At 43.3% G+C, this 27,002-nt stretch overlaps 1 protein-coding gene across 1 annotated transcript in view; it reads left to right on the top strand.

The window, feature by feature from the left end:
* PKD1 (polycystin 1, transient receptor potential channel interacting) overlaps positions 1-27,002 on the top strand; it is a 2,476,043-nt gene that overhangs the window by 598,432 nt on the left and 1,850,609 nt on the right. The window contains exon 10 of the mRNA XM_044088902.1: positions 5,949-6,099. Within this exon, the coding sequence (XP_043944837.1) occupies positions 5,949-6,099 (151 nt within the window). The remainder of the gene's footprint in view (positions 1-5,948; positions 6,100-27,002) is intronic.

Genomic DNA, 27,002 nt, shown 5'->3' with positions numbered 1-27,002 from the left:
TGTCACCACTTTACAGTCTCCAATCTCCTTCAGACTGGCCCTCCTACATAGGATATAATCCACCTGTGTGCATCTTCCTCCACTCTTGTACGTCACTCTATGCTCCACCCTCTTCTTAAAATACGTATTCACCACAGCTATGTCCATCCTTTTCACAATATCCACAATCGTCTGACCTTCTGCATTCCTCTCCTTAACACCATGCCTACTCATCACTTCCTCATCCCCTCTGTTCACTTCACCACACCAACATGCCCATTGAAGTCTGCTCCAATCACTAGTCTCTCACCCTTGGGTACACTCACCACCACTTCATCCAACTCACTCCAAAATTTTTCTTTCACATCCATCTCACACCCAACTTGTGGAGCATATGCACTAACAACATTCATCATTACACCATCAATTTCAAGCTTCATAAACATCACTCTATCAGACACTCTCTTCAACTCCAAAACAATCTTGGCATACTGTTCCTTTAGGATAACCCCTACCCCATTTCTACTGCCATCCACACCATGATAGAACAATTTGAACCCACCTCCTATACACCTGGCCTTACTTCTCTTCCATCTGTTCTCTTGCATGCACAATATATCAACCTTCCTTCTCTCCATCATGTCGGCTAGCTGTCTCCCTACACCAGTCATACTGCCAACATTCAAAGTTCCTATCCTCACTACTACACTCCTAACCTTCCTCCTCTCTTCCTGCCTTCGGGCTTGCCTTCCCCCTTCTCTTCTCCTTTGGCCAACAGTAGCCCAATTTCCGTCAGCACCCTGTTGGCTAACAGTACTGGTAGCGGTCATTGTTAACCCGGGCCTCGACCGATCCGGTATGGAAATATGAAATGTTCTCCGCATCAGTAATTTGGCAGAGGTTTTATGCCGGATGCCCTTCCTGACGCAACCCTCCCCATTTATCCAGGCTTGGGACCGGCACAAAGAAATGCACTGGCTTGTGCATCCCCAGTGATCCCCAGTGAAACATAATACTGATCCTGCAGTGATGTCTTGGGATCCAGAAAAGGCATCCAAACTGGTTCCAGCCTTTAATACCTTTCTCAGCAACAGACAGAGTAGGACTCCTGATTACTTTGAGAAGACTGTATGCACAGCTGTTGCACTGACCTTCAGAGTACTCGGTTAACATGCTCACATGATTAAATATGGGGGTGATCCCTTTAGCCAGTTGAGTACAAAGATATGGAAAATGACTGAAAGTAGAACTAGATGAACTAACACAAACAATTACCCAGATAGAAAAACATGCCATTAATTCTGGCTATAATGATGTGGATGCAGCACTCAGGGCAGCAGCCATGGGGATCTGTAATAAGAAGGCATATTTGGCTGAGATTTAAACTGCCGCCAGAGTGCTCCACTAACCAAGGGTCTGGTCTTTGGGTCACAGTACAGTAGAAGTAATTAAGACACTGAAGGAAAATGGGAAGACCATTCAGTCAGCAAAATAATTATTTCATCCTCCTCTTTCAAGGTGTGCCAGGAGTTACTTATCCAAAAGCTGGCTCTACTATCACCATCATGACAGATAAACAGGTGAAGGACAGAAAAGAGCCACAACAAGGAAATAATGTTAGGTAGATCAGAAGAGGAAGCAAGGTTGGCGTTTGTGACCACACCCTCAAGGGAGCAGCCATGATTATCCCATGCTTTCCCTCACCATCACCTCTACCCAAATCCCAATTCTAGCCCCCTCTTATCCTTAATCCTCTATCCCACCAACAATCAGTGTAAGTAGCTGATTAGCACAAACCTCAAAAGGTTGGGAAAACATCATCAAAAATAAATGGGCCTTTCAAATAGTAACTCGGGGTTACAGGTTATATTTCTGTTCAAAGCCAAGATTTTCCAGCATCCCATCAGAGGCAAAAGACAGGATCAAAGTAGCTTAGTGTCTCCTCTCCTCTCATGGATGAATTACTAATTCAGGGTGTGAGAACCAATCTACAAACAAGACTGGAAAAATAGTCCTGTTCAAGACTTCTCCTTGTGCAGAGAAAGCAACGAAATTAAAAGTCCCATACCAGACTTATCTAGCTAAAAATACCTTCCTGAAAGGCCCTAGATCTCAAGGATCCTTACCTACATATTCCCATACACTGGGATCACTGAGGCTTTCTAAGATCAAGGCAGAGGGCTGCTATTGTCAGTTTAACTCCTTGCGTCTTAGTTTAGATACTGCTCTAAAAGTGTTTATAAAGTATCTGTCTCCAGTAATTGAGTATTGCAGACCCAGCGGTATCTATAGCTATCCTTAACTGGATGACTGCCTGGTTCAGGCCCAGTCTGAGGAGGAGACTGAGGAAACTGTACTTTGCAATGGATTGTCACCAGTCCTTAGGGTTCTCCATCAATCTACCCAAGTCAAACATGATACCTTTTAAAAGACTGATCTTTCTGGAGGCCAACTTGGTTACCAGTACCAGAAGGCAACTTTCACACAATATAAAGTGGAAGCCTAAATAGTATATTTTCAGGTCATCTCCAGTGCAGCTTGATTACAGCCAAAGAGTTCTTAAAAGAAATGGGGCACATGGCATCCAGAATTCTGGTGGTACCTCAAGCAAGTCTGTACATGAGCAACCTTCAGTGGGATCTCATGAATGCCTGGAATGAGCACTGCCAGTCCCTATAGAAGATTACACTTATATCCTGCATAAACAAGTAATTGGAATAGTGGACAGGCAAGTAGATCTGAACATGTGGCTTCCATTAAAAGAGGAACCCCCAAGCCAGTAGATGTGGCCTGGGGAGCTCACTTAAATGGGCTGAGGGTCCAGTCAAGTGGAGTTACTCCAAGAGCAAGAAACACAACTGTATAAAAGAATTGTTGACATTTGCCTAAGCTCTGAAAGCATTGAAATCAGTCTGGCAAAAGGGATGGATTCAGATAGTTACAGACAACACAGCTCTAATATGGTACATAAACAGGTGATGGGGACTCTGTCATACTTCCTATATGGGCTGGCAATGATTGCATGAGAACCAGTCCTAGAGTAAGATATGAACCTAAAAATGGTCTACATTCCATCCAATCCCACCTAAATTTGTTGGTGAACTAATCATAGGTTCATAGTCGAGCACTAGGCTGGCTGCCATTGTGGACCATTTTAAGCCTAGACAACTACCTTTCCAAAGGTGAAAATCAAACCGTGTACCTTGTGTCTGTGAGGTAAACACCTTAACCATTACACAACACCAACCATGTGGATTCTCACATGTAGATGTTGTACAGAGATGTGTTTCTATAACTGATTCACGTGTGGGGTACCCCAGACATAGACTCTGCACTTTGAGCAAAAGACATTTAAGGAAGCTCTGCTCTAGAGCAACACAGAAAGAAGTGTGGGCAGTAGATGCCCAGTATAATGTAGAAGATGAAGGTTGAGGGGCCTAAAGTGATGCTGATAGCACCTCTTTGGTCCATGCAGCATTGGTTTTCCATTCTTCAAGCAATGACCAGAGAGAAACAGATCTTTTTAACTCAAAACAGGGTGCCTTATGCACCCACACCTGAGAACCTTGAGCTCACAGCATGGGTAAAGGTAACATGACCTTTCTTCCATTCAGACAGTAGTTCATAGAGGGCATGTTTAACATCATGAGGAAAGCTAGGAAACCTACTACAAGGAAATATTATCTAGACAAATGGAAAATATTTTCCCTGTGGTGCCAAGGGAAGAATCAGTACCCTTTTTTCAGCCTTATTCTCTGTGATTTTGCAGCAATGAGTTTTGCTGTGATCTGATGTAGACATTTAGGCTAGGGTTGGAATATGCCTCAGTGTAAAGGAACATCCATGAGCCATCTCAGTCTGCATACCCACAGATCTTCCACTAGCATCTTTATTACATTCAAGTAGCTTTTTAAAGGGCTTCTACACCTGACACCACTTAGGAAAGAAATTTTTCATGTAACCTGAATTTTTGCTGGAAAGGTTATGCAGTCACCCTTTGAACCAACCTTAACATCCCACTTAAAATTCCTTCTGCTAGCTACTACATGAGCCGGCAGGATTTCACAATTACAGGTACTCGTTTGCAAAGAGCCATTTTTGTTTTTCCATAAGGACAGTCAGCCTAAGGATGAACCATTCCTTTATGACTAAGGTATTAATAGAGTTTAGCTTAAATCAGTCTGTATCGTTACCATTATTTTTCCAAACCCTAAAAACAAGGGAGAGGGTATTTTGCATACTTTGGATGAACACAGGCAATTGCGGTGCATTTTGAACAAGACAAAAAAACTGAGAGCTACAGACCAACTTTCTTCTGTCCTTTGCAAGTAGATGGGAAGAATAGCCAGTTTCCAAGCAAGCAACCTCAAAATGATTGGCTCACTTCATTTTTTTTTTCTGTTGCTCAGCTCATGAGAAAAAGTTAGAAAGGCGTGGCAAGTATTGTACACCAAGAGGCACAGCAAACACTCTAGCCTTACTCATGGGGTGAGTACACAGGCCATTTCAGAGGCTGAAGCCTAGTCCTTGGTCCAAACCTTTTCAAAACATTACAGGCTGCACATTGCTTCTAAGTCTAGGGTGAGTTTTGCTACAGTCATTTTGCAGGACTCCTGAAAATGACTGCAACGAACTCAGCCACCTCTCAAACTTTCTAAATGTTTGGAATCTTCCCAGTAAAAAGTATTACTGCCAACAGTAATTCTTACGATAAACAGCCGAGTTGGATCATTGTTGCAATACAGATTTCCCTCCCACCTTCCAGTCTTGCTTCCATGAGGCTCCCTGGGGCTGTGTTGGGCTACTTCTCTACTCTTTCTCACCTTTTCCCTTCTATGCTGTCCTTGGCCAGACCCACAAGCCTGCTGAGGAATGTGTAGGCTAAAGGGTAACCCAGAGTCCAAAGATCTTTTAACCTTCCTGGGTCAACTTTTATGGACACAGCAGGATGACTCTTGCCTGATTTCCAGATATGGCAAAGAAATCAGCCAGTGATCCTTGCTGATGTCTGCTTTATACAGGGTATTCACCGATGTCCCAGGGAAATGGCTATCCGTGCAAAAAGGAAAAGGGGAAGGGTCCTAAGGTGTGGGGTAGACCAAACATCAAAGCTTCTTCTGCAGAAGTCTCAGTAGTCAGTACTATTGCAACAGATTTCCACATGAATGTCTACTATTCTGGCAAGCTTCTCACACAACTATACTTTCTGTCAGCATAGATGTCTGTGTGTGTGTGGGTGTGTATGTGTTTAGCACCAGTGGCCGGTACTGTGAGTGCTTTTACAAGGGTGTACACAGTACCTGTGAATGCTGCTAATGACTAAGTACTTGGTCAGTGTGCACATTTAATGATCTGGGTCATCAATTGATTAGCCTTTGCAATGTATGGACCATTGGCAGGTCAGCCATTGAGGGAACAGACAACATTTGAAAACACACCATACCACTACCACCTTAAAAGTTCTGTTCTTTTGTTTCTAAGATTTCTTACACTGATGTTTCTTCAGGCGAGCTCTGTGGCATCCATTTAGATGGTTCTCCTTTTTATGTGGTATTAACAAGAGAGTATGTCAATATGCAAATCCATACCTTTTCTAACAGTGAACTTTAACTGTGGCTGATACCATGACTCTTCACTATGGTGTAATTCAAGTAAAGAAAAAAACTCATAAAAATTTCCAATCAGTTTGGCCCCATTTTTAGGTTTTCTTTTGACTCACTCTATAAAAATAATTGCTATTTTAGTGAGGAGAGCTAACCTTCCACACCAAAAAAAAAAAATGCAGCATGTTGTCTGCTCAAGGACTGGTTTTGCTCCATGTACTACTTTGTAAATACCAGGTTAATATTATTTTGGTATGCAGGATGATTGCAGGAACTCTTTTCACCTCAAATGTAACATTATTGATGTAGTTTTGATGCTTTATATTTCAAGTACAGAAAACTGCTAACTGTATATATTTTTGCCAGGTTCTGTTGTTTCCTGGTCTTTGGTTTGAACATGCAGGCGTTGTAAGGGGCATTGAATTTGTCAGTCCCGATCTACATAGCCCCATCCAAATGAGATTTCAGATCTACAGACCAACCTGCATGGAGGACAACATGCAAATTTTAAACTCAGGTACAGCATTATTTCTTTCTGCCACACAGAGTATTACATTGTTGCAGTATTTGATAATTGATTTGCACTCAAATAACTGCTTGAATTTTCTTTACATCATAGTACACTTATTTTGATACAGGCTTGCTGTTTAATTTTTAACTGTATTGACTTCTTTCATTGTAAGAAATATACCTGTGGTAACAGCTTAACTATGTCACTGATTTACATCTTTTCACGTGCAGGGTTCCTTTTCAAAATGTACCCTGTAAAACATGGATGAAATAAAAGCAATTATAAAATAGGAACTCCATTAAAGAGGACATATGCACTCCATCTTTTGTCCACTGGAAGTACAGTTAAATAGAATCCCTGATATAATTAGTGGCGTACAAGAATTAATACAAAATACTTTGTTTAAAGAAGACTAACAATGTTTACAGAAAGTGTTCATTGTTAGAGAGAACAGGTATGGGCTCAGCTGGGACATGAATAAGTTATTCAGTCAGTCAGTCTGCCTTTCATTATAAGACATTATTCAGACAAGTTTCCACAGTCTAGGATGTCGACTCCATGAAAAAAAAAAACTATTACATACTGAAATTTAAAACTGTATCAAAGATATAGAACAAGATGAGTGGGTCTTCAGTCATAGCTAACTTATATGTTCAAGAAATGTATGCCAATAAATTCAACTTGGGAGAAAAACTTGAGACATGAATGTTGACATCCATGCCAAGAACACAACTAATTATTTATGATTAAACAGACATGATCATATTTTTTGTAGTACATGGAGCTTCAGCTGCTACAACTTACAGAAAACTAAAGCGTTGGAGTGCAAAGTATTTTACAGCTTTGAAAGCTGTAAACAGTTTTGCCACACAGACAGCAGCCAGAAGCGGAGTCATCCTGATGAACTAACAACTTTAGGAGGTATTGAGAACCCAGAATGCCTCGTTTGTGCGGTAGCATAATGTGTTTTACAGCTTTTGACAGATGTTACTATTTCCCACTGCTGCTTATTTTTCATTTGTTACCTGGGTAGGAGGACTGGTTCAAGAGATATTTTACCACTATGGCGACTTGTCAAACACAGAGCACATTAATGTTAATGCTGTGGATGCCACCTACCTCCTGGGCTGCTGCCATGGGCTTAGTCATCAGACAGTGTGCATGGCTGAGCAGTCAGCCCATCCCTGAGGACTTCAAGTCTAAAATACTAGATTTGCCCTTAGGCAAAGATCTCTTGTTTGGTCCACAGGCTGCCAGTCTCTCTTCAAAGCCCACAAGAGTAAGGCAATACTATGAAAGACTGTAGAGATTCTACTTTCTACAGTGCCAGGATATTATAGAAATTACCCAGCCAAGTCTTCTTTTACTAAGAAGGAGCCTAGGACCACTCACAAAGAAAAACACAAAGGAAAAGATTTCCAGACAAACCTCACAGAGTATGCCCCACAGGGAGGCCACCATTTGGAAGCAAAAAACAGTGGCTACCTTCCTAACTACCCCTCTCTCCAAAAGACTTTATCTGTCTCTCCCTTTTTGTGAAATGGTAACTATAGGCAAGTGGGTTGTGACTGTCATCAAAGAAGGCTATGCCATGACTTGGGAAAGCACTCCATCCCTAAACGGCATGCCTTTTCCACCTCTCAACAAGCTCCCATTGCTCGGCCCTGTTAATCAGGACTTATCAGATAAGTGCACCATACAAATGGTGTTAAATTCCTTCAAGGGAAAAGATTTCTATTCCTGAGTCTTTCTGGTACCAAGGAAGGAAGGACAATGGAGATGATTCTGGTTCTCTCTTTTCTAAACACTTTTCTGAAAGTCCCTTCTTTCAAAATGCACCCTCTTCCCACCCTCCTCATTTTCATTCTCCCTCACGCCTTTCTGGTATCCCTAGACCTAAATGATGCCCACCTTCACATCATTCGCTCTTCTTACAGGAAATTCCTCAGAGTCATCTCTGGCTGTTTTCATTTTCAGTTTACTAGTTTGCCCTTTGGTCTTTCTACTGCACTAAGAGTCTTTACAAAGTATCTGGCTCCAGTAGTAGCTTACTGCCATTCACAGGTATTCAGATTTTCTCTTACTTAGATGACCTACTGATCCAAGCTGTCTTCATGGACATCCAATAGAGCATGTACATTATACCATGTATTTCATGACAGTACTGGGATCCACAATCAGTTTCAAAAAATCCTATCTCACACACTGAGGACCTAGTGTTTCTGAGTTGCAGACTAGACACACTCGTAATGTATGTTTTTCTTCCTCAGGAAAAGGTTCACAATCTGACCAACTTCTGCCAACACCTCCACTCAGTGCCACACTGCACAGCAAGGGAGGTCTTCAGGGCTTTGAGTTTCATGGCTCTTCCATCCCAATGCTTCCTCTGACCAGGCTACACATTAGAAAAATTAACTGGTACCTGAAATCTGTGTGGACCCATCAGAATCACCCCCTAGATACACTGAACCCTTTCCTACTGACTCAAAAAGGAGCTGCTGTGGTGGGACAATCAGGTCATGCTCAATCCAGGTCTTCCTTTCTCCCCAGCCCAAGTTCTTCACATAGATTCCTCAGACAGTATGGGAGGCATGGACAGGATCTCAGAGAGTAAAGAGGGAATGGCCTTCTCCACTTCTGAAGGAGCACATCAACTTGAAAGACATGAGAACTTTTCTGCAAGCTCTGCAGATCTTTCCCCACCTATGGAAACCAAGTTCACTCTTGGTGTACACCAACAACACCCGTGTTAGGTGGTATTTAAACAAATAAGGGGGCACATGGTCTTACCCACTGTTAGTACAGGAGGCATGGCACAGATCCACTCAAATGAACACGACTTTTAGAGCCACTTGCATTCCCTCCCAGGAAAATGTGCTGGTGGACTCCTTAAGAAGATCCCTGGAGGACCCTCACAAATGGACCCTGAACAGACATGTCTTTAGTATAATCAGAAACCAGTGGGGCACACCACAAGTAGACCTTTTTGCTTTCTCTGTAAACCACCAGCTTCCTCAGTTCTGCACCAGGATCCCTTCTCCCTTAGCTTGGACAACTGACACTTCTTTCCAGTGGTCAGGTTCCTCTATGCCTTCCCTTCTAAAAGCCCAAAAGGAAGCTCCAACATTTCTACTTCTGGATGCTTTCTGATCAAGATAACATTGGTTCCCCTCCTATTCCACCTGTCCAAGGGAAACCATTGGAAGGTACCACTGTAACCAGACCTGGTGACGAAAGACAAGGCCTGCTTCTTCATCCCAATCTATCCTCTGTGTCTCACTCTGTGGATGATAGGGTTTTGATGCCTAAAAGGTTTTACAGGAAACCATGAAACCTACTACTTGAAAATCTTACACAGCTATGTGGAAAAGAACTTTCCGCCATCCTTAAATATCTCTGCGAACTATTACAGTCTGGTTTGACCTACTGTTCCATTAAAACCCATCTGTCTGCCATCAGTGCCTGTTTGCCTCATGACCCTCCTCTCATGCCTAGCACAGAGATCAAACTTTTCGTGAGGGGAACTTTACATCTTAAACTGGTAAGAAAGCTTATTTTTTCTTGCTGGGATCTCAGCTTTCTGCTGAAAGTCTTACATTGCTTCCTTTTAAACCAGCATCATCTACCACAAATTCTGCACTTTAAAACTATCCTTCTGTTGACTCTTACCTCAGTTCACAAGTGTCTATACCAGACATTCATGGATATTCCACCTTTTCTCATGTTCCGTATGGACAAGTGAGCCGTCCCTCAGTCAAGCTATTCACCTGCCTTTTTCTTTTACGCAATCTCCAGAACAGGGGGAAAGAATTCTGCACTCCCTAGACATTCACAGGCAGCGACAAAAAAACAGTCAGAAAAACTGACCAACTATTTGTTTCCTTCATGGATTCCAAATGGAGTCAGCTGGTCTCAAAGCAAATTACTGCATCATGGATATTGAAAACTATCTGTTTCTGCTATATGCATTATGGTAAAACATTGGTATCCTGCCCAAAAACACACTGTACTCAGGTAGTGTCCTTTTCTGGTACTTGCTACAGGGGTGTTGATTCCTGGTCCATCATGGAAGCTTCCACCTGGTCCTCTGTGCACATCTTCACCAGACACTACAAGACTGATACCTTCTCTAGGTCCAAGGCTGCTTTGCTAGGTCTCTACTATGTAGGCTCCTAGACAGCTCATCTTCCCACTAGCCAGCCTCCTTCTGCACCTCCTTCAGCTCTGGAAATCACCTATATGTTAAAAATACTACTACAGTGATTTCATCCAGGACCTACTACAGTTGTGTAAGAACTTCCCATAACAGTAGATGTTGAATTATTCCTTCCCTCCCTCCTTTCCCCTTTCTGTTCCTTGGATCCAAAATAACTCCATCCTTCAGTTATGAGCTGTCAAAAAATTCCTGTTTTTGGGTGAGTTTACTTACCTGTTCCAGCCATGTCCTTCCTAGCTAACTGGTTTCCTTTCTCAGTAGCCTTCCAGACGCTGGCCTGTAAGTAGTCTGAGGAACATGTGCTTACATCTGTCTATATACTGCAATGCATATGAGCTGAGGTCATGAGTCAGGGAAGGTAAAATTTTGGTACTGCAGCAAGCCGTCAGTGGACGAAAACCCAGACTATTGCAACAGTGATCAGTAGGACATATACTGTTATGGTTTTCTTACACAACTATAATATATGGTCATACTCCAGTATAGTGAGAATAGTTAAGTATTTGTCGCTCGTTCATCTCTAACACAAATAATAAGAAGAGTTGGGGTTTTGTTCAGATGCTTTAATATATACAAACACATCAGGATGGATAGCAGCATCTTTAAATACAAATGAACTAACTAATAAACATAGCTTACATACATACGTGTTCACATCTCAACAGCTAACTACAAAATGGCAGTCAGGCTCGCACATGCTCAGTATTTATACTCTACTGCAACCCCTTGGATAGCTTCTTAAAGGTATGTACACACTCACTGATCTGCAATATTTTTTCTGTAATGATGTGACTCTTTCCAGCTGTGTTATTTTCACTATTTCCTGTGACTGAAACTGGTGTTTACTGTCAATAGATATTTAGCATTTTCTTGTTCTTTTATTACTTATTATTAAATATTTTTAAAATTTTCATTGTGGCTGGTCCCTTTAGAGAATATTTAAGTTGTGAGAGTATTTGCATATATTTATTTGGTGATGACTCTGGCCACTCCTGAAAGCCTGGCTGTTTGGTCAACATTACCATTTGTATTAATATTAATTTTGCTCGGAATAATTGGGTGCCCTTGTAAGAGTCTTAGGTAGCTAGCTTTGTAGTGCCTGATGGCAGTGATAACTACCTTGTAGTCTGGGCAGAAGGGGGCACAGTGGGTAAATTGGTGCCAGCCTTTCCCAGGTGTGTGTGTGTGTGTGTGTGTGTGTGTGTGTGTGTGTGTGTGTGTGTGTGTGCAAATTAAATCTCACAGTGTGTGTGTTTGTCAGCTACTTGGAGCAGGGACACGAAGCTGTGGTTTCACAGAAAGAGATTGGTGGAGGACTCTGTTTGGGCACTCAGCAGCTGTGCCAGTGGGGAGCCTGCTGGTGACCTGGGGAGAGAGAGGTATAAAGAAACCCAGGCTGAGTGTGGTCCCTGTGTGCTCTTAAGGGAAATTGTGCTTGATGCAGAGTAGTCTGCATCTGGAAATTCTGAGTGTAGCCATTTGTTTCCCAAGTGAACAGCCCTCTCCGTTGTCAGTGGTGAGGATTCAGGCTCCTTGATTACTGGCCCACCATGGGGACGTCACAGTGAGATGGACTTGGACAGGAAAATTTGGTTATTAAACAGTTATATAAAAACAGCAATATACAATCAACTGAGAAAAACAGTAAGATTTCAGAGCTCTCCAGTTGGTGCTAGAGTGATAGTAATTAATTTAATAAGAAAACAAGTAAGTACATTCTGTTACATTAACACCCAGTGTTGTGAGGGGGATATCTACCCCCAGATATGCTCCTGCTATGGTGGGGGAGTCATCATATTCCACTGAAAATAACATCACCATGATATAATGGGCCCTAGGATCAAATTTATATGAAGTATCAGAAAATATAACTGGTTGAGTCTTATCCCTTACAAAAAAAGAAGGAAAACAGTTCTGGCTTTGTTTCAATTATAATCAACTGGACTAACAAATAAGATAGCACCAAATAATCTAATACAGCATCATAAATATTTTATCTAATGATTTAACTCTGTTACAGAAAAAAAATCAGAGCATTCCCTTTGCTTGGGAAGACGTAAGTGAAAAAGGGCAATGCCAGTCTGTATATCTACCTGAATAAGTTCAGGTTTCAAGCATGTCCAGATTTAAACATGTGTCACTGAAAGATTGCTTAGAGCATTTTAGACAAGCAAATTTAGAGAAAGAATTGTCACTCCTCTCCCTCATTTGTATAATGATGGGGTCCAGCCTGCATTGTCAGGAAAAGATCATTGAAGCACTTTCTCAAGGTTGATGAAATACCTAAGGACTCTTTGGGAAAGACACCTGTAGATGTGCTGGGTAAAGTACTGTTCCTTTTTGTGCCTTTTTCTTTGAGAAGTCTCTGGTGTGGGAACCACTGTTTTCTTTTAATGGCTACCTGCTTGGAATAGTTGTCAAAAAATGTTTCTTCTCGAGTATTGAATGTCCCTTTTATCCTAAGCTGCATGCAATACTTTTTCTTAGTATGCTTTTTATCCCTGCCAATAAAATTACCAATCTGGGTGGTACAGCAGGTTGTGTATGTAGTGGTGGTGGTGGGTGTGGCAAAAATCTGTGGGCTTTTTCCAACAGTAACCTGAATGCCTTGTCTAGACCTAAGGTGGTGGGAATCAAAGCTTGCAGAAACTGCAGCATATGTTTTTGCTTGAAGTAAATACTGTGGGAAGAAATAGCCAGGGAATTGTTATGGCTAGGCTTGTATAGGCCCTAGGGCTGATATCCTAGTACCAACCTATGAACCTCCTCTTGAAGCCCCAGGATTCAGAAATTGTTGTGACGACTTCTGCTTTGCTGGTCACCTAATTGCCGGTCGTGTAACTTATCACTAAGTGATTAAAGTCCAGTAGAAAAGTGACTTGCTAGTGTGCTTCTTCAATTCCATGGCCATGTTTTGTATTGCTTGTTCCAGTCATGTTTTCTGCTCTGTAATACCTGCCATTGTATCCTTAAGTTCCTGAACTTGTTTTTGTAGGTTGCTTTGAAATGTTCCGCTCAACACTGACAGACGATTAATAGAGGCAGTTAACTGTGGAAGTTTGGATTGTTCCCCCTCTTGCTGGTTCTGTAACATGAGGGATATATCACTCAAAACATAAGAGAATGCTTGGTCCCTATCGCTTGTCATGGCAAGGATGCTGAGATCCATCTGTGAATGTGAGAAATACTTCTCTCAGTTGATTTTTTGCTGTAGAAGGGGACTTTTTCATTGGCATAGATTTCTCTTGTGATGTGGAACTTCATTAATGAGATTTACAGAGAAGATTGATGTATGAGGTTTGTTCAAACGGTTTACTATGTTATGGTCAAAAGGGGTCGGGTCGAACAGTTGCAACATCATAAAAGAAATGAATTTAGAAATATCGGAAGACCGGAATGTCAAAAATAGTAAACACGAAAATGTGTATACGACATTTTCGACATTCCCACCTTCTAGCCATGTTACTTGGCTTACCTCTACTATTTTGCAGGGGGGCTATGCCTCCCTGCTCCTCCCACACCCCCTACATATTAAATATACCGACTACAAGATTGCACTACAGTGAGGAAATGGGGTACTTCCATGTTCCTTACTGAAGCACGACCTCCCTCCACAGTTTCGGCACGTGTCAGCACCATGCAACTCGACTAAACGTGGTCGAATACTTTTGGTTCAATTTCCTGCCCCTTGGAAAGTATGATTTCGGACATCGACCATTCGACTTACTGCCATTCACGTTAGTCATAGTAAACTGTTCAAACTATATTTTAATGGTAAGAAATGCTAGAGTCCATTTCAGTTGCTCACATCTGTGGCCTCACTAACAGGAGTCCAGACATTTTTAATTGTCTATTGACAAATTTGATCATTGTTTCACATGCTGGAAAATTCCACATATATTCAACTAAGTTGTCTGTCAGGTCAATGGTTTTATACTGAGACTTCATTTTCTTGGATTTATACCATTTCCTGCACTTCTGTTTATCACAGACTATTTCTCAAACTTCACTCTGGAATGAATAAACAGTCTTATTTCTCAAGCAAAAATTTGGACTATATGCACATACTCAGGCAGGCTTCTGGGCTTCATAAATATATGTTTTGCACACAACTTTTTTTTGGGAGGGGTTAGGATATATGTAGTCAGCTTCACTGGCATGGCTCTGGCTGACAGCCATATCTTTCCCATCTTCTCTGAAATCAATTACTGGCCATAATTTATAGAATGGTTACTGCCAGGGGTAAGCCCTTTTTTACTTCTGGTTGTAATCATTTCTGATTCATAGATCTACCACAGTGCTTACCTCAAAGAGATACACTACTGCAGTGAGTAATCTGTCTTGACATACCACAAATATTAATGAGGCATTCCCGTGGAGTGGCATATGATAATTAGCCATGTGCTCTTCCCCCAGACATGCCTGCAGTAAAGACTTTACTCATCCAAATGATTCATAGAACAACTCAGCTGCATAAATCCTTAATGCCAGCAGCAGTAATTAACTTGGCTAAAAGCTTGCATTCATACATTACTTTCAATTGGTGAGACCATATTAGAGATAGGTACTAGGGAACTTAGTGATGAGCAGTTTTGTGGGTTGTAAAAACTCTTTTAATCACTATTCGTCAGAATTACTTCATCAGAAAAACAAAGAGCAACCATGAACTCGCTGCTTAAATACTAAAATCATGATTTTAGTATTTAAACAGTGAGTTCATGGTTGCTCTTTGTTTTCCTGATGAAGTTGTTCTGACAAATAGTGATTAAAAGAGTTTTTACACTAAAAGACTTGGTCTTCTGCTGGTTCTATTGGTGTTTTACTTGTTTGCCTTGGATAACACCTTTTGCCATTTGGCTGCTGCTGTTCCTGTTTACTAGTTTTGTGGGTTGTGTGTTTGTGTGTGGCTGCATGTGTGTGTGTGTGTGTGTGTGTGTGTGTGTGTGTGTGTGTGTGTGTATGTGTGTGTAGAGATATGAGTGGTGTTAGATGTGTGTACATTTTTTTCCTGGAGGATTGCTGTAAAGGGGTATAGTCAAGGGATACCTAGAATGTTTGTTTACGTGTGTGTGTGTGTTTCAGTGAATTTGTACGAGTGTATGTGAGTGCGATTAGGTTGAGGGGGAGGTTGAACAGTGTGTGTGTGTGTGTGTGTGTGTGTGTGTGTGTGTGTGTGTACGGATGCGCACACGTGTGTTTCTGTCTGTGTGTGTGTGTGTGTGTGTGTGTGTGTGTGTGTGTGTAGGGGCTGACTTACCCCTTAACTCCCCCTTGACAACAAACAGTAGATGTAATGGAGTGGGTGAACACTAGACACCAGGGAAACTTTTCTACATTTTAATCACCAGATAAGTGGTAGAACAACATGATTTTCAGCACAAAAGACATATTGGGGAACACTTGATACCAGGGATTGTCTACATATTACTGTAAACAACTTAAAAAGTTAATCCAGCAAAAGGTCGTTCATATGGATGCATTCATCGAACAGTAAAATGTATGGAACTCTAACATCTGGCATTATTGATTGACTGTTATGGTTCATGACAAGTGGGGGGGGCAGTGCTTACGACTTCTGGACAAAGCCAGAGGTCCACTGGATAACACCATGGAGTCTTTATAAGTATTACTCTTCTTCTTCTTCTTTCGGCTTTTCCCAGTTAGGGGTTGCCACAGTGGATCATCTGTCCATTCATGATTGGCAGTGGAGTTTTACGGTGTCGAGTTGCCAGCCCGGCACCCAACCTTCCACAGAAGGCACACACACACATGCGCACACTCACGCCTAGGGCCAATTTAGAGTGTCCAATCCACTTACAGCATGTCTTTGGGATGTGGGAGGAAACCGGAGGAAACCCACGTGGCCACAGGGAGGACATGCAGACTCCGCACAGAAGGCACCCCAGCCGAGGATTGAACCAGAGAACCTCTTGCTGTGAGGCGGCAACGCTAACTATTACTCTAATACACTTAAAATTAGTAGACCAACAGTTTTTGCATCACAATACATTTTTTTTAACAGTAGGAAGAGTGAAACACTAATGGTTGGCATTATTGACTGACTGCAATTGTATGCGAGTTGTAAGGGACAGGAAAAAATAAGAGGCAACATTAAGGCTGTTTTGAAAACTCAGGGCTAGGTAAGATGTATGGCTGTATATGTGTGATATTTAAATTACTAGTCTCCCATCAGGACACAAGTGCTCATCAGCAGTTGAATTCTGCTCACTGCACACTCGGGCAACACTTCAGTCCATGGCTACCACCCCACCCATACAGTCTAGGAAGAAATCATTACTGCAAATCTAAACCAAGGAAATACCCTTGGAGCCTGAAGAGCAGGCACACTCCGGCAACTCTGCAGTCCACGGCTACCACCCCACCCATACAGTCTAGGAAGAAATCAGTACTGCAAAACTAAACCAAGGATATACCATCTGAGCCTGAAGAGCAGGGTCAGTCCACCTAGGCATTCTACATATATGTGTTATGATAGTGAAGCTTTAACATTAGCTGTGTTACTTAGTAGTTCTCAGTGTACTAATAACACTGACTGTTTGAGCCTTGTGTCCCCCCCAGCTTGTGTAGTAATCCTAACTGTCCACTAGACAGTATACACTAATTCAGGTCCTTCCTATTCTCTGTGATTAAAATTTAACATTCAAACAGCCCTTTCAACGCTGTTTGCCTTAGTTTTGTATCACTTGAGCCCCACCTGTTTATTTGCATCTCTATAAATTCCCCTTCGTTGCTAATGTATCTCCCTACTCTAATCTGTGCACAAACTGGCTACTAATAAGCAAGTCAGTGTGAAGACCCACTCCCAACCTTATTAAACTTTGCTGTCTCTTCTCTCCTTCACTTTACAAGTCGAGATTGTATTATTACTCACCCCTCTGAGGCCTTCACTCATAGTTTTCCACTGCTTGCCTCTCTGGTTTGGCTGGTTTCTTTGCATTGCACCTAGTTCACACACGTTTTGCTACCCTCACCCCCAATACTAAGTCTGTATTAGATTCCTGCTGTTTATGGAGCCATCTTTAAATTACTAACCTCCCATCAGGACACAGGTGCTCATCAGCAGTTGAATTCCGCTCACTGGTAAGCCATTAGACCTCAGGAATTTCTTAGTGTTGTTTTTAGCTAATTATTTGGTCACTAGTTAAGGAGCTACTAGTGGCAAATATAATCTTCCTTACCTCCCCAAGTGTGTACTGTCAATCTGCAGTATAAAACTAGATAAATAAAATATAACATCTGCAGTATAAAACTAGAGAAATAAAATATAACATTTTACATTTACTTAACTTGCATGCACATAAATCAGGTACCTCGTGGTTTGGTTTGGCCCCACTCCGCTCGCCCTTGCTGTGCTTGGGCTTGCTCTGTGCCCCACCCTGCCCCCAAATTCCAACCGCCCCCATTGGTGCTAAATTTAAAGCTCTAAAAACCCCATTCCCTCCACTATAACCTGTCAAAGATAACCTCCTAGATCAAACCACACCACCTGCCATTAATCTTCCTAATCTTAATTTCCTCCTGCTCCAAATACAGTTCCAACATAATGCCCCAGCCCTCAAAATACTGCTACTATTTTCACTGTTACCTCTGTTACTCATTCTATATCTCCTCAGCACCTATGAAAATCAGCCCTACCTAGGTTTCCACTACCCAAAATCACAAACTATCACCACATCACTATCAAACAATACTGACCACTTCATAATTCCCCACATACCTGACCCCACCATTGATAAAAACTACCACCCAATTAGACCCAGGTATATCAGCCCCAAAACTAAACATTATCAAAAAATAGAAGTTATGTTCTTACCATAACGTTCCATGTTAGTTGTCTTCTTCTCGCCTTCTTCTTGCTGGATGGGTTCGGAGCCGACCTCGCCCGACTCGCCACTCTAAAAGCTCGAGAGTTGGTTCCACCGGCTCGAGGCTCCCCTTATATCCCACAATGCTAGGCGAGAGTTACCTCAGATCTCGTTTGTAAGCTAACCCCAGCTTATAATAGTAACAGTATAACTGTAAACAGAGTCCACCTCTAACAACAGGAAGAAAGAAGGGTGACCTACATCCTGAACCAGGAAATATGCACAACAGCATATGCCTAAGAAAGAGGTGGTAGAAAGAGAGGTCACAATCACAACTCCTCTAGGTCTGTCCAGGCCAGGGGAAGGACGGTGGGACGCAAGAAGAAGGCGAGAAGAAGACAACTAACATGGAACGTTATGGTAAGAACATAACTTCTATATGTTAAGTTGTCTATCTCGCCTTCATTCTTGCTGGATGGGACCGTCCCTAGCACCTTGTCCCGGGTGGCCTAACGGAACAGACTCCTGAGAACAGTGGAACCAAAGTTAGCTCTATGCCTAGAAGCTAAGTCCAACTTATAATGAGAAATGAAAGTGTGAGGAGTAGCCCAAGTAGCTGCACAAATGGTGTCAATAGGCAGTCTGTCTTGGAAGGCTAAAGAAGTAGCCAAAGCTCTGGTGGAATGGGCCTTAGGTTTATTAGGCAGTTTTTGGTGTCTAATTTCATGTACAAGGGAAATCAAAGATGTTAGCCATCTGGATAATGATACCTTTGAAACTGAAAGTCCCTTTCTGCTTTCCGCATAGGAGACAAACAGTTGGTCAGATTTTCTGAATTGTTTTGTTCTATCCAAGTAGTACCTCAATTGACGATGAACATCCAGGCAGTGTAATTTTTGTTCAGACCTATTGGAGTATCCTGGAAAAAAGACAGGTAGGTCAATGCTTTGATTTAGATTTGATGTCGAGACCACCTTAGGCAAAAAGGACGGGTTAGTTCGTAAGGATACTCTGTCCTTATGAAACAATAGATAAGGAGGACGACAGCTGAGTGCTTGAAGCTCTGAAACTCTTCTAGCTGAAGTAATAGCTACCAGAAAAAGAGTCTTCCATGATAGCAATTTTAAGGAACAGGAGACTGCAGGTTCGAAAGGGGGAAGAATCAAAGAAGCAAGAACTAAATTTAGGTCCCAAGGAGAAGGAGGATTTCTTATAGGAGGTCTGAGAAGAAAAACTCCTTTCAAAAAGGCTTTGCAAAGCTTGTGGGACATTAAGGCAGATTCAGAAATACCCACATGAAAGTTAGAAATAGCTGCCAATTGAACTTTAAGAGTAGAGGGAGATGAACCTGCATGGAAGAGTTCAGCTAGAAAATCAAGGACTAATTGGATGGAAGCAGTGAAAGGATCTATGTCCTTTCCTTGAGCCCAATATGTGAAGCGTTTCCACTTACTCAAATAAATCTTCCAAGTGGAAGATTTATGGGAAGCTATCAAAATATCTCGAACAGAGTGAGATAATTGAGGAAGCCTGGCTAAGGTTGGAACTGGAGGAACCAAGCAGTGAGGTTCAGAGAGGGAGGGAGCGATGAAACTGACCCGACTGATGGATCAAAAGATCTGGAACTAGGTCCAGATTCCACGGTCGCTCCAAAAGAAATCGATGTAGAAAGGGGAACCACACCTGTCGAGGCCAGTAAGGAGCAATGAGGATCAATGAGGCCTTCTGAGCGATAGCTTTCTGTATCACTTGAGAGATTAGTGGGAAGGAGGAAATGCATACAGAAGTCCCCGGGGCCAAACTTGGACTAGAGCGTCTCTGCTGGGTTGGCCTGGTAAAGGGAATAGAGTGAAATATTCTCTGCACTTGCTGTTTTGGGGAGTAGCAAAAGATCGCAGCAAGGCTGACCCCACTTGAGGAAAATTTCTCTCACAACAGAGTCTTTCAGAGACCACTCGTGAGGCATGAGGATAGCTCTGCTCAACTTGTCCGCAATTTGATTGGACTTCCGGGATGTGCGTTGCTATCAGAAACCGCTGAGAAGAAATCGCCCATTGCCACAGTCTGAGTGCTTCTCGACACAGGGGTATGACCTGGTTCCGCCTTGTTTGTTGATGTACCACACTACAGACATATTGTCTGTCTGGATTGCAATCGTTCCCAAGGGAAGAGAGTCTTGAAGGGCTTGCAACGCTAAAAGCACTGCTCTCATCTCCAGAACATTTATGTGCAAGTGGCATTCGTTTGGTTGCCATGTGCCCTGGACCGTCCTGCCCTGATAATGCCCCCCACCCGATCAGGGAGGCATCCGTTGTCAGAGTAGCAACCGGAGGGTGGAACAAAGGGTCTTCCCAACAAGAGCTGAGGGAAGACATCCACCACATGAGATGATTTTTGCACGCTTGCGTGATCATAATGGTGTGAGACATTGGAAGTTGCTGGTATGACCATTGAGTAAAGAGCATCCATTGAAGGATCCGCATGTGGAATCTGGCTAATGGAAGCAGAGGTATGGCCGCCATAATTCCCAACACTTTCAGAACTAACCTGGCTTTGATTCTGTTGTTGTTGAAAAGGAGTGAGACCAGTTTGTGAATGTCTGTTATTCTCTGATGTGTTAGTCTCGCAGACATGTTTACTGTGTCTAGATTTGCGCCTATGTAGGTAATAGTACGACAAGGTGACAAAACAGACTTTGCGCAATTTATTGAAATACCCAGCTTTTGACAAATGCGAAAAGTGTAATCCCTGGCCATCAGAAGGAGATGCTTGGTGGGAGCTGTGAGGAGCCAGTCGTCCAAATATGGAAACACCTGGAATCCTTGTCATCTCAGGTGAGAAGCTACCACTGCCATGCATTTGGTAAACACCCGGGGGGCAGTGGTGAGACCAAAGGGCAGGGCCCTGAACTGAATATGACTGGTTCCCAGCCTGAAGCGGAGGAATCTTCTGGAGCGTCTGTTCATTTTTATGTGATAGTACGCATCCTGAAGGTCTATAGAGCACATCCAGTTTCCTTTGCCCAAAAGGGGAAGGATGGATTGCAGCGTGACCATCCGAAATCTTGTTTTCTTGATTGATCTGTTCAAGATACTGAGATCCAAAATTGGTCTCCAGTCCCCTGTTTTCTTTGGAACTAAAAAGAACCTTGAGTAGATTCCGGATCCTTGCTGGTCTGCTGGAACTGGCTGAATTGCTCTTTTGCAAGCAGTTTTGAAATCTCCAAAACCGCTAGATCCCTTTGAGCGGTGGAACATCTGGAAGGGATTTTTGACTGATTTGGAATGCGAAGAAAGGGGATAGAATAGCCTTCGAAATGATGGACTGTACCCATTTGTCTTGAGTCAGGGATAGCCAGGCTTCTGGGTACAGTGACAATCTTCCCCGACTGCCTCCGAAGATGGGCAGTCGGGCAACACCTCAGGGATGCTGAAAGGGCTTGTCAGGAAAGCTTCCCGATTGCCCTGGTTCTGCAGACCCCCTGCCCCTAGGGCGGCGTCTACCATTGTTATTCCCGCCTCTGCCTCTGGCGAAAGCGACTCTGTGCGTCAGGCGAAGTCCCTTGAGATTGTTTACGGAACCAAATCTTTCCACCCTTCTGGCCTTTGGGATAAGGCCTAGAAGGAGTGGAAAACGGACTCCGACGGCAGAAAGGGTCTTGCCATCAGTTTCGCACCTAGTCAAGGTTTCTTTCACTTGAGGACCAAAGAGGATGATCCATCAAACGGGAGTTAGTGAAAGACGTCTTGAAGGGGTCCGCAAAATTGCATAGCCGCATCCAGGCATGCCTACGTAAGGCCACACCTGTCCCTGCGGCTCTACTCGCTCCATCAGCCGCGTAAGAAAGAAGGCGCATGGAGGAGTTGGTTATGGAGTTAAGGGTAGCCAGCTGCGTATTCATCTTATCTTGGAAACCCGCAGCTGTAGGGTCCTTTAACATTTCACTCGCTTCCTTGATCAAATCCCTTTGAAGACGAGTAAAATGGCACAGGTAGTTCAGCGAACGCATGGTAAATGTCGCTGACGAGAACATCCGCTTCCCGTACCTGTCCATGGACCTAGATTCCTTGTTAGGTGGATGGACAGGTACTGAAGGATCAGCTAGCTCCTTCTTAGTGGCAGCAGCTACCGCCATAGCATCCACAGAAACTCCTTTTGTTAAGAACTGTTTGTCTGCTGGTGCCGTTATGAACTTGGAGGGTCTCCTGGGAGTGGGGTCCACTGAATCAGGAGCCGTCCATGCCTTCTTAGCAACCACCTGCATGAGGGGGTCAAAGGGGGGGGACACCCAGGAGGTTGAAGGACGAGAGCCAAACGCCTCAAGATACACAGATTCGTCCTCCGAAGGGTTGAGGGCTGGCCAATTTCCCCTCTGCTTCAGGATCTCTAGAATGTCTGCAAATGAGACATCTTCAGAAGGGGAACGGGGGGAACCCTCAGAATCATCCAAATCTGTGTCTGACGTGATGGACTCAGGTGAGTCAATGTGTTTCCTCTTACACTTCCTCTTCCGAGGGGCTCTTCTGCCAAATCAGGAGAGGCCTCGGAAGAGGATGAAATCCCACAAGGGGTTCCTGAGGAGCTGGCTCTCTGCGGTCCGGGATGAGGGAGTGAGTCGACTTGACCTGAGGCACCGTAGAGGGAGGGGCGGACGGAGCCGACTGTGGAGTAGAGCCAGGCTCTAACACACTCCGCATGACCTCGAATGCACCCCTGTCAGGCAGAGCCAGAGGTCCCGCTCCGAGAAGCTAAGAACCCCCTCGGCACCGACAGTGATGGCTCCGAGGCCGATGTCGGAGCCGAACTCACCAGCGCCGAAGCACCGAGAGGGAGAGGGGGGTCAGACAAGGGTCCGATGCCACTCACCCCCTCGGAGCCGACGAGGGAAGCCCGGCGCCGAGATTCTTCCAAGGAAGAAATCGGAGCCGACGGAGCGAAGACAATTGTATCGGCTCCGACGCTATCACAGTCTCGGTTCCGACGCGACCCGGCTCCGAGCTCAAGAGAGTCGAAGGAGGAATATATTGATGGACCGGGGCAGGCATCGACTGATGAGTCAGGCTCTGAAGCATCTGGGCCAGTGCCTCGGACTTAAGAAGTCGACTCACTACCCTCTGAAGGTCATGATCCGACAGCCTCGATGACCTAGAGGAGTGAGATCTTTGGCTCCGTTCAGACAGCAGGGGAGATCCTGGAGCCGAATGAACGGAGCCAAGAGATGGTGACCTGGACCTCTTCCTAGTTGTCAGCTCCGAAGGTCTTGTCGGAGCCGACACGGGAATTTCTAATACCTCGGCTCCAGCCGGAGCCGAGGGAACCACAGAAACTGTGGATTGAGACTCATCGGCTCCAGCCGGAGCCGATGTAGACAGAGGTTTAGAAACCTTAGGTCTCGGCTCAGTGGTCGGAGCCGAAGACCTAGATGTCTTAGAGGGCTTCCCTGTAGATACAGACAGGGAATCCTCTGGCTTGAGTAAGCCCCTTAAAATCAATTTATTTTTTCTTTCCTGCAGGACCCTGGGGCTGAAGCCATGGCACACAGCACAGGAGTCCTGCAGGTGCAAAGGTCCCAGACAGTAGACACAAGAAGTGTGAGCGTCTGTCAGGGACATTTTCTGACAGCACGCATCACACTTCTTGAATCCGGAGACCTTTGCTTCTTTAGACATATCTACAGGTGTAATTACACACACAGTCACACACACACTAATTACACCCTGTCTAGTTTAAAAAAATAATAAACCACTAACTAGGTTTTAAAAGAAAAATAACACACACTCTCCAGTAGGGAAAGAAAAAAGGCCTGTAGGCCCAAGGGAAGAACCTAAGTTCTTGAGGGGAAAAAAAAGGAATTTTTAAGAAAGGGGATAAGAATTTCTCTAAACTAAGGGAAATAAGTAAAGATATTAAAATTAAAGGGGTTTAAATAGACTAACTACACAAGAAAAGTCACTTACCAAGAACCGGTAGAAAACCAACACCTCGATAGCTGCAGCGGCAAACGAGATCTGAGGTAACTCTCGCCTAGCATTGTGGGATATAAGGGGAGCCTCGAGCCGGTGGAACCAACTCTCGAGCTTTTAGAGTGGCCGAGTCGGAGCCGAGGTCGGCTCCGAACCCATCCAGCAAGAATGAAGGCGAGATAGACAACTTAACATTGTATAAACAAAATTATGAAACTCATAGTTAGCTTACATTACAGCCTGACAATGGATGGAGTCATCCACCCAAACCCTGGCCCATCCGCACCTGCTGATTCCAGTTTCCAAAGTAATATTCCGTCTAACATAACACTGGCTAATAGGCCCCCTAATTCTCTCCTGACCTGCCAACTAAATATCAGAAGCATAAACAATAAGGTCCATAATCTGCATGCCCTCTTAGCAGTTTACTCCCCTGATGTGTTATGTCTTACGGAGACCTGGCTAAATTCGGTAACTAAAGACAATGAGGTAATACCACCAGGGTACGAAATACTTAGATTAGATCGTACTACTAGAAAGGGTGGTGGGGTAGCTGTACTGTAACAACGAGGTAATACCACCAGGGCACGACATACTTAGATTAGATTGTATTACTAGAAAGGGTGGTGGGGTAGCTGTACTGTAACAACGAGGTAATACCACCAGGGTATGACATGCTTAGATTAGATCGTACTACTAGGAAGGGTGGTGGGGTAGCTGTACTCTATAAAAATACACTAGATGTTACTACAGTCTCCCTGCAACCACCCCAGTTTAATAATGCAGAAATTCTTATTACCAAACTACAGTTTAACAGTAACAAATGCATAAACATTGTCTGCATTTACATTCCCCCAGGTAATACAAACACCGTAGAGGACATCCTCCACTGGTTATCCAGTACCTACCCCCAAGAAACTATGGTGCTTGGAGATTTTAACATTGATTGGAACACCTGTTCCTCAGAATCTCCTACAACCTAGATTAATCTGTGCTGCACAAAACATTCCCACCCTCCTGCAAACAACTCAAGTAGCATTCTCTGACGTTGAAAACTACCTTACCGAAGCCCAGTTTATCCTCAATCCAAAGAAAACTCCGCTTATGGTTATAACCAGTTCTAACAAAAACACTGGTTACAGTCAATTCACTATCTACTCCACAAATGCTACTCCAGTCGCTCCAGTGGCACAGGCTAAGCTATTGGGAATAACCATAGACTCCCACCTAAAATTTGATAGTCATCTCAACTTAACTATTAAAAAAGTACATGCCAAACTGGGATCACTCTACCGTATCAAACCATTTCTTACCAACAACACAAAATCAGCCATTGCTCACTCCCAGCTTCTATCCACCCTACTCTATGCATCTCCTATTCTGACTAATCTCAACAAAACTGAACTAAGCAAAATGGAAGCCTGCTATAACAGAATTGCCCACTTTGCTGCAAATTGCTCATATAGAACTCATCACTGTACTGCTTTGAGACAGCTCCACTGGATTGAACTGCCCAACCTCCTAACCTACAATCAGCTGTGCCTCTGTCATTCTATCTATTACCACACCAATAAGTGTCCTGCCCTCAAAAACCTAGCCAAAAGGCCTTTTAGATCATCAAGCAAACTACTACTAGAAGTCACCAACAGCTACAATAGCTTTGGAGATGCGCTATATAGTAGTTCAGTGGCTAAAAAATGAAACCTGTCCCCACTAGCATTCAAAACACATCATCCAAAGCCTCCTTTAAAGACCTCATCAGGCAACATTTCAAGCAAAGTTGGCAGTGCCATGATTGCTCCCCAGGCTAGTGAAAGCGGATAAGGTATACATACTAAATCTAGAGTACTTGATAATAGTTTCCAGTCTTACTCACAAACACTGGCTAATCTACAGTGTATGTACTGTACCTTTGTACTATGTATGTATTCTACCTATGTTCCAAATTTCAGCTGTACACCACAAAGCTATATATTACCTTTTATTTTTAAATTAGTATTTTTTTGTTTGTTCTCTCCACTGTAACTGTTGATGTGCCGCATACCACTGTAAAAACATGTCTTTTGTAATTTGTGTGTATACTGATTATGTCTAAATAAGTAAATGTATCTGTAATTTTTCTTTGTGGAGCTTTTCTTCCTGGGCCTTTTCACAGACACCCCTGGTTAACAAATGTAAAATAAAATAAATTAAATAAACCCATGTCAACCTACACGGTTTTACGCAGCTCATATCCTCCTCCACCAAGATAGGCAAACACAGTAACAAAAACAATATCCTAGATTGGATACTTATCAACAGCCACCCCTATATGTACAACTCAGGGACCCTCCCAAATGACCACTTACTTACATACATTATCAAGCACAAGGTGGACAACCCCCACCAGACCACCTTTAAAAGCATTAGAAATAATAAGAACTTCAACTTCACCAATTTTCAAAATGAACTTAAAGCTTGCAATTGGTCAGTCCTAAGGCACCTTTCACTGGACGATGCAGTAGCGTACCCTTTCACTGGACGATGCAGTAGCGTACTTTAATTCCGTATTCCTTACTATTCCTGATTCCCATTCTCCTGCTTACTCCATTAGAACCAAAACAAAAACTGCCCTGTGGCTCTCAAAAGAGATCAGATCTAAAATCATAGCTAGAAATAAGGCATGGGACAAATTGCGTGCCACAAAAGACCCACTAGATCAACTCAGATACCGACAGCTAAGCAATCACACAAAAAAAATCTATTATACCAGACAAAAAAACTTCTACTACTATCTTCAACAAAAACATCACAACAAACCTCAAAAGTTTTGGGCAGGAATAAACAAACTGCTTCACCCAAGACAGTCCTCCACTCCTTACCCCATCAGCTTCCAACCATAAATCCCCAGAGGATGTTGAAAAT

This window comes from Protopterus annectens, chromosome 12.part0 (assembly GCF_019279795.1).
Source record: "Protopterus annectens isolate FY-2018-M chromosome 12.part0, PAN1.0, whole genome shotgun sequence".
NCBI lineage: Eukaryota > Metazoa > Chordata > Ceratodontiformes > Protopteridae > Protopterus > Protopterus annectens.
Note: the sequence above shows the minus strand (reverse complement) of the source record. Positions and strands in the feature narration are given on the sequence as shown.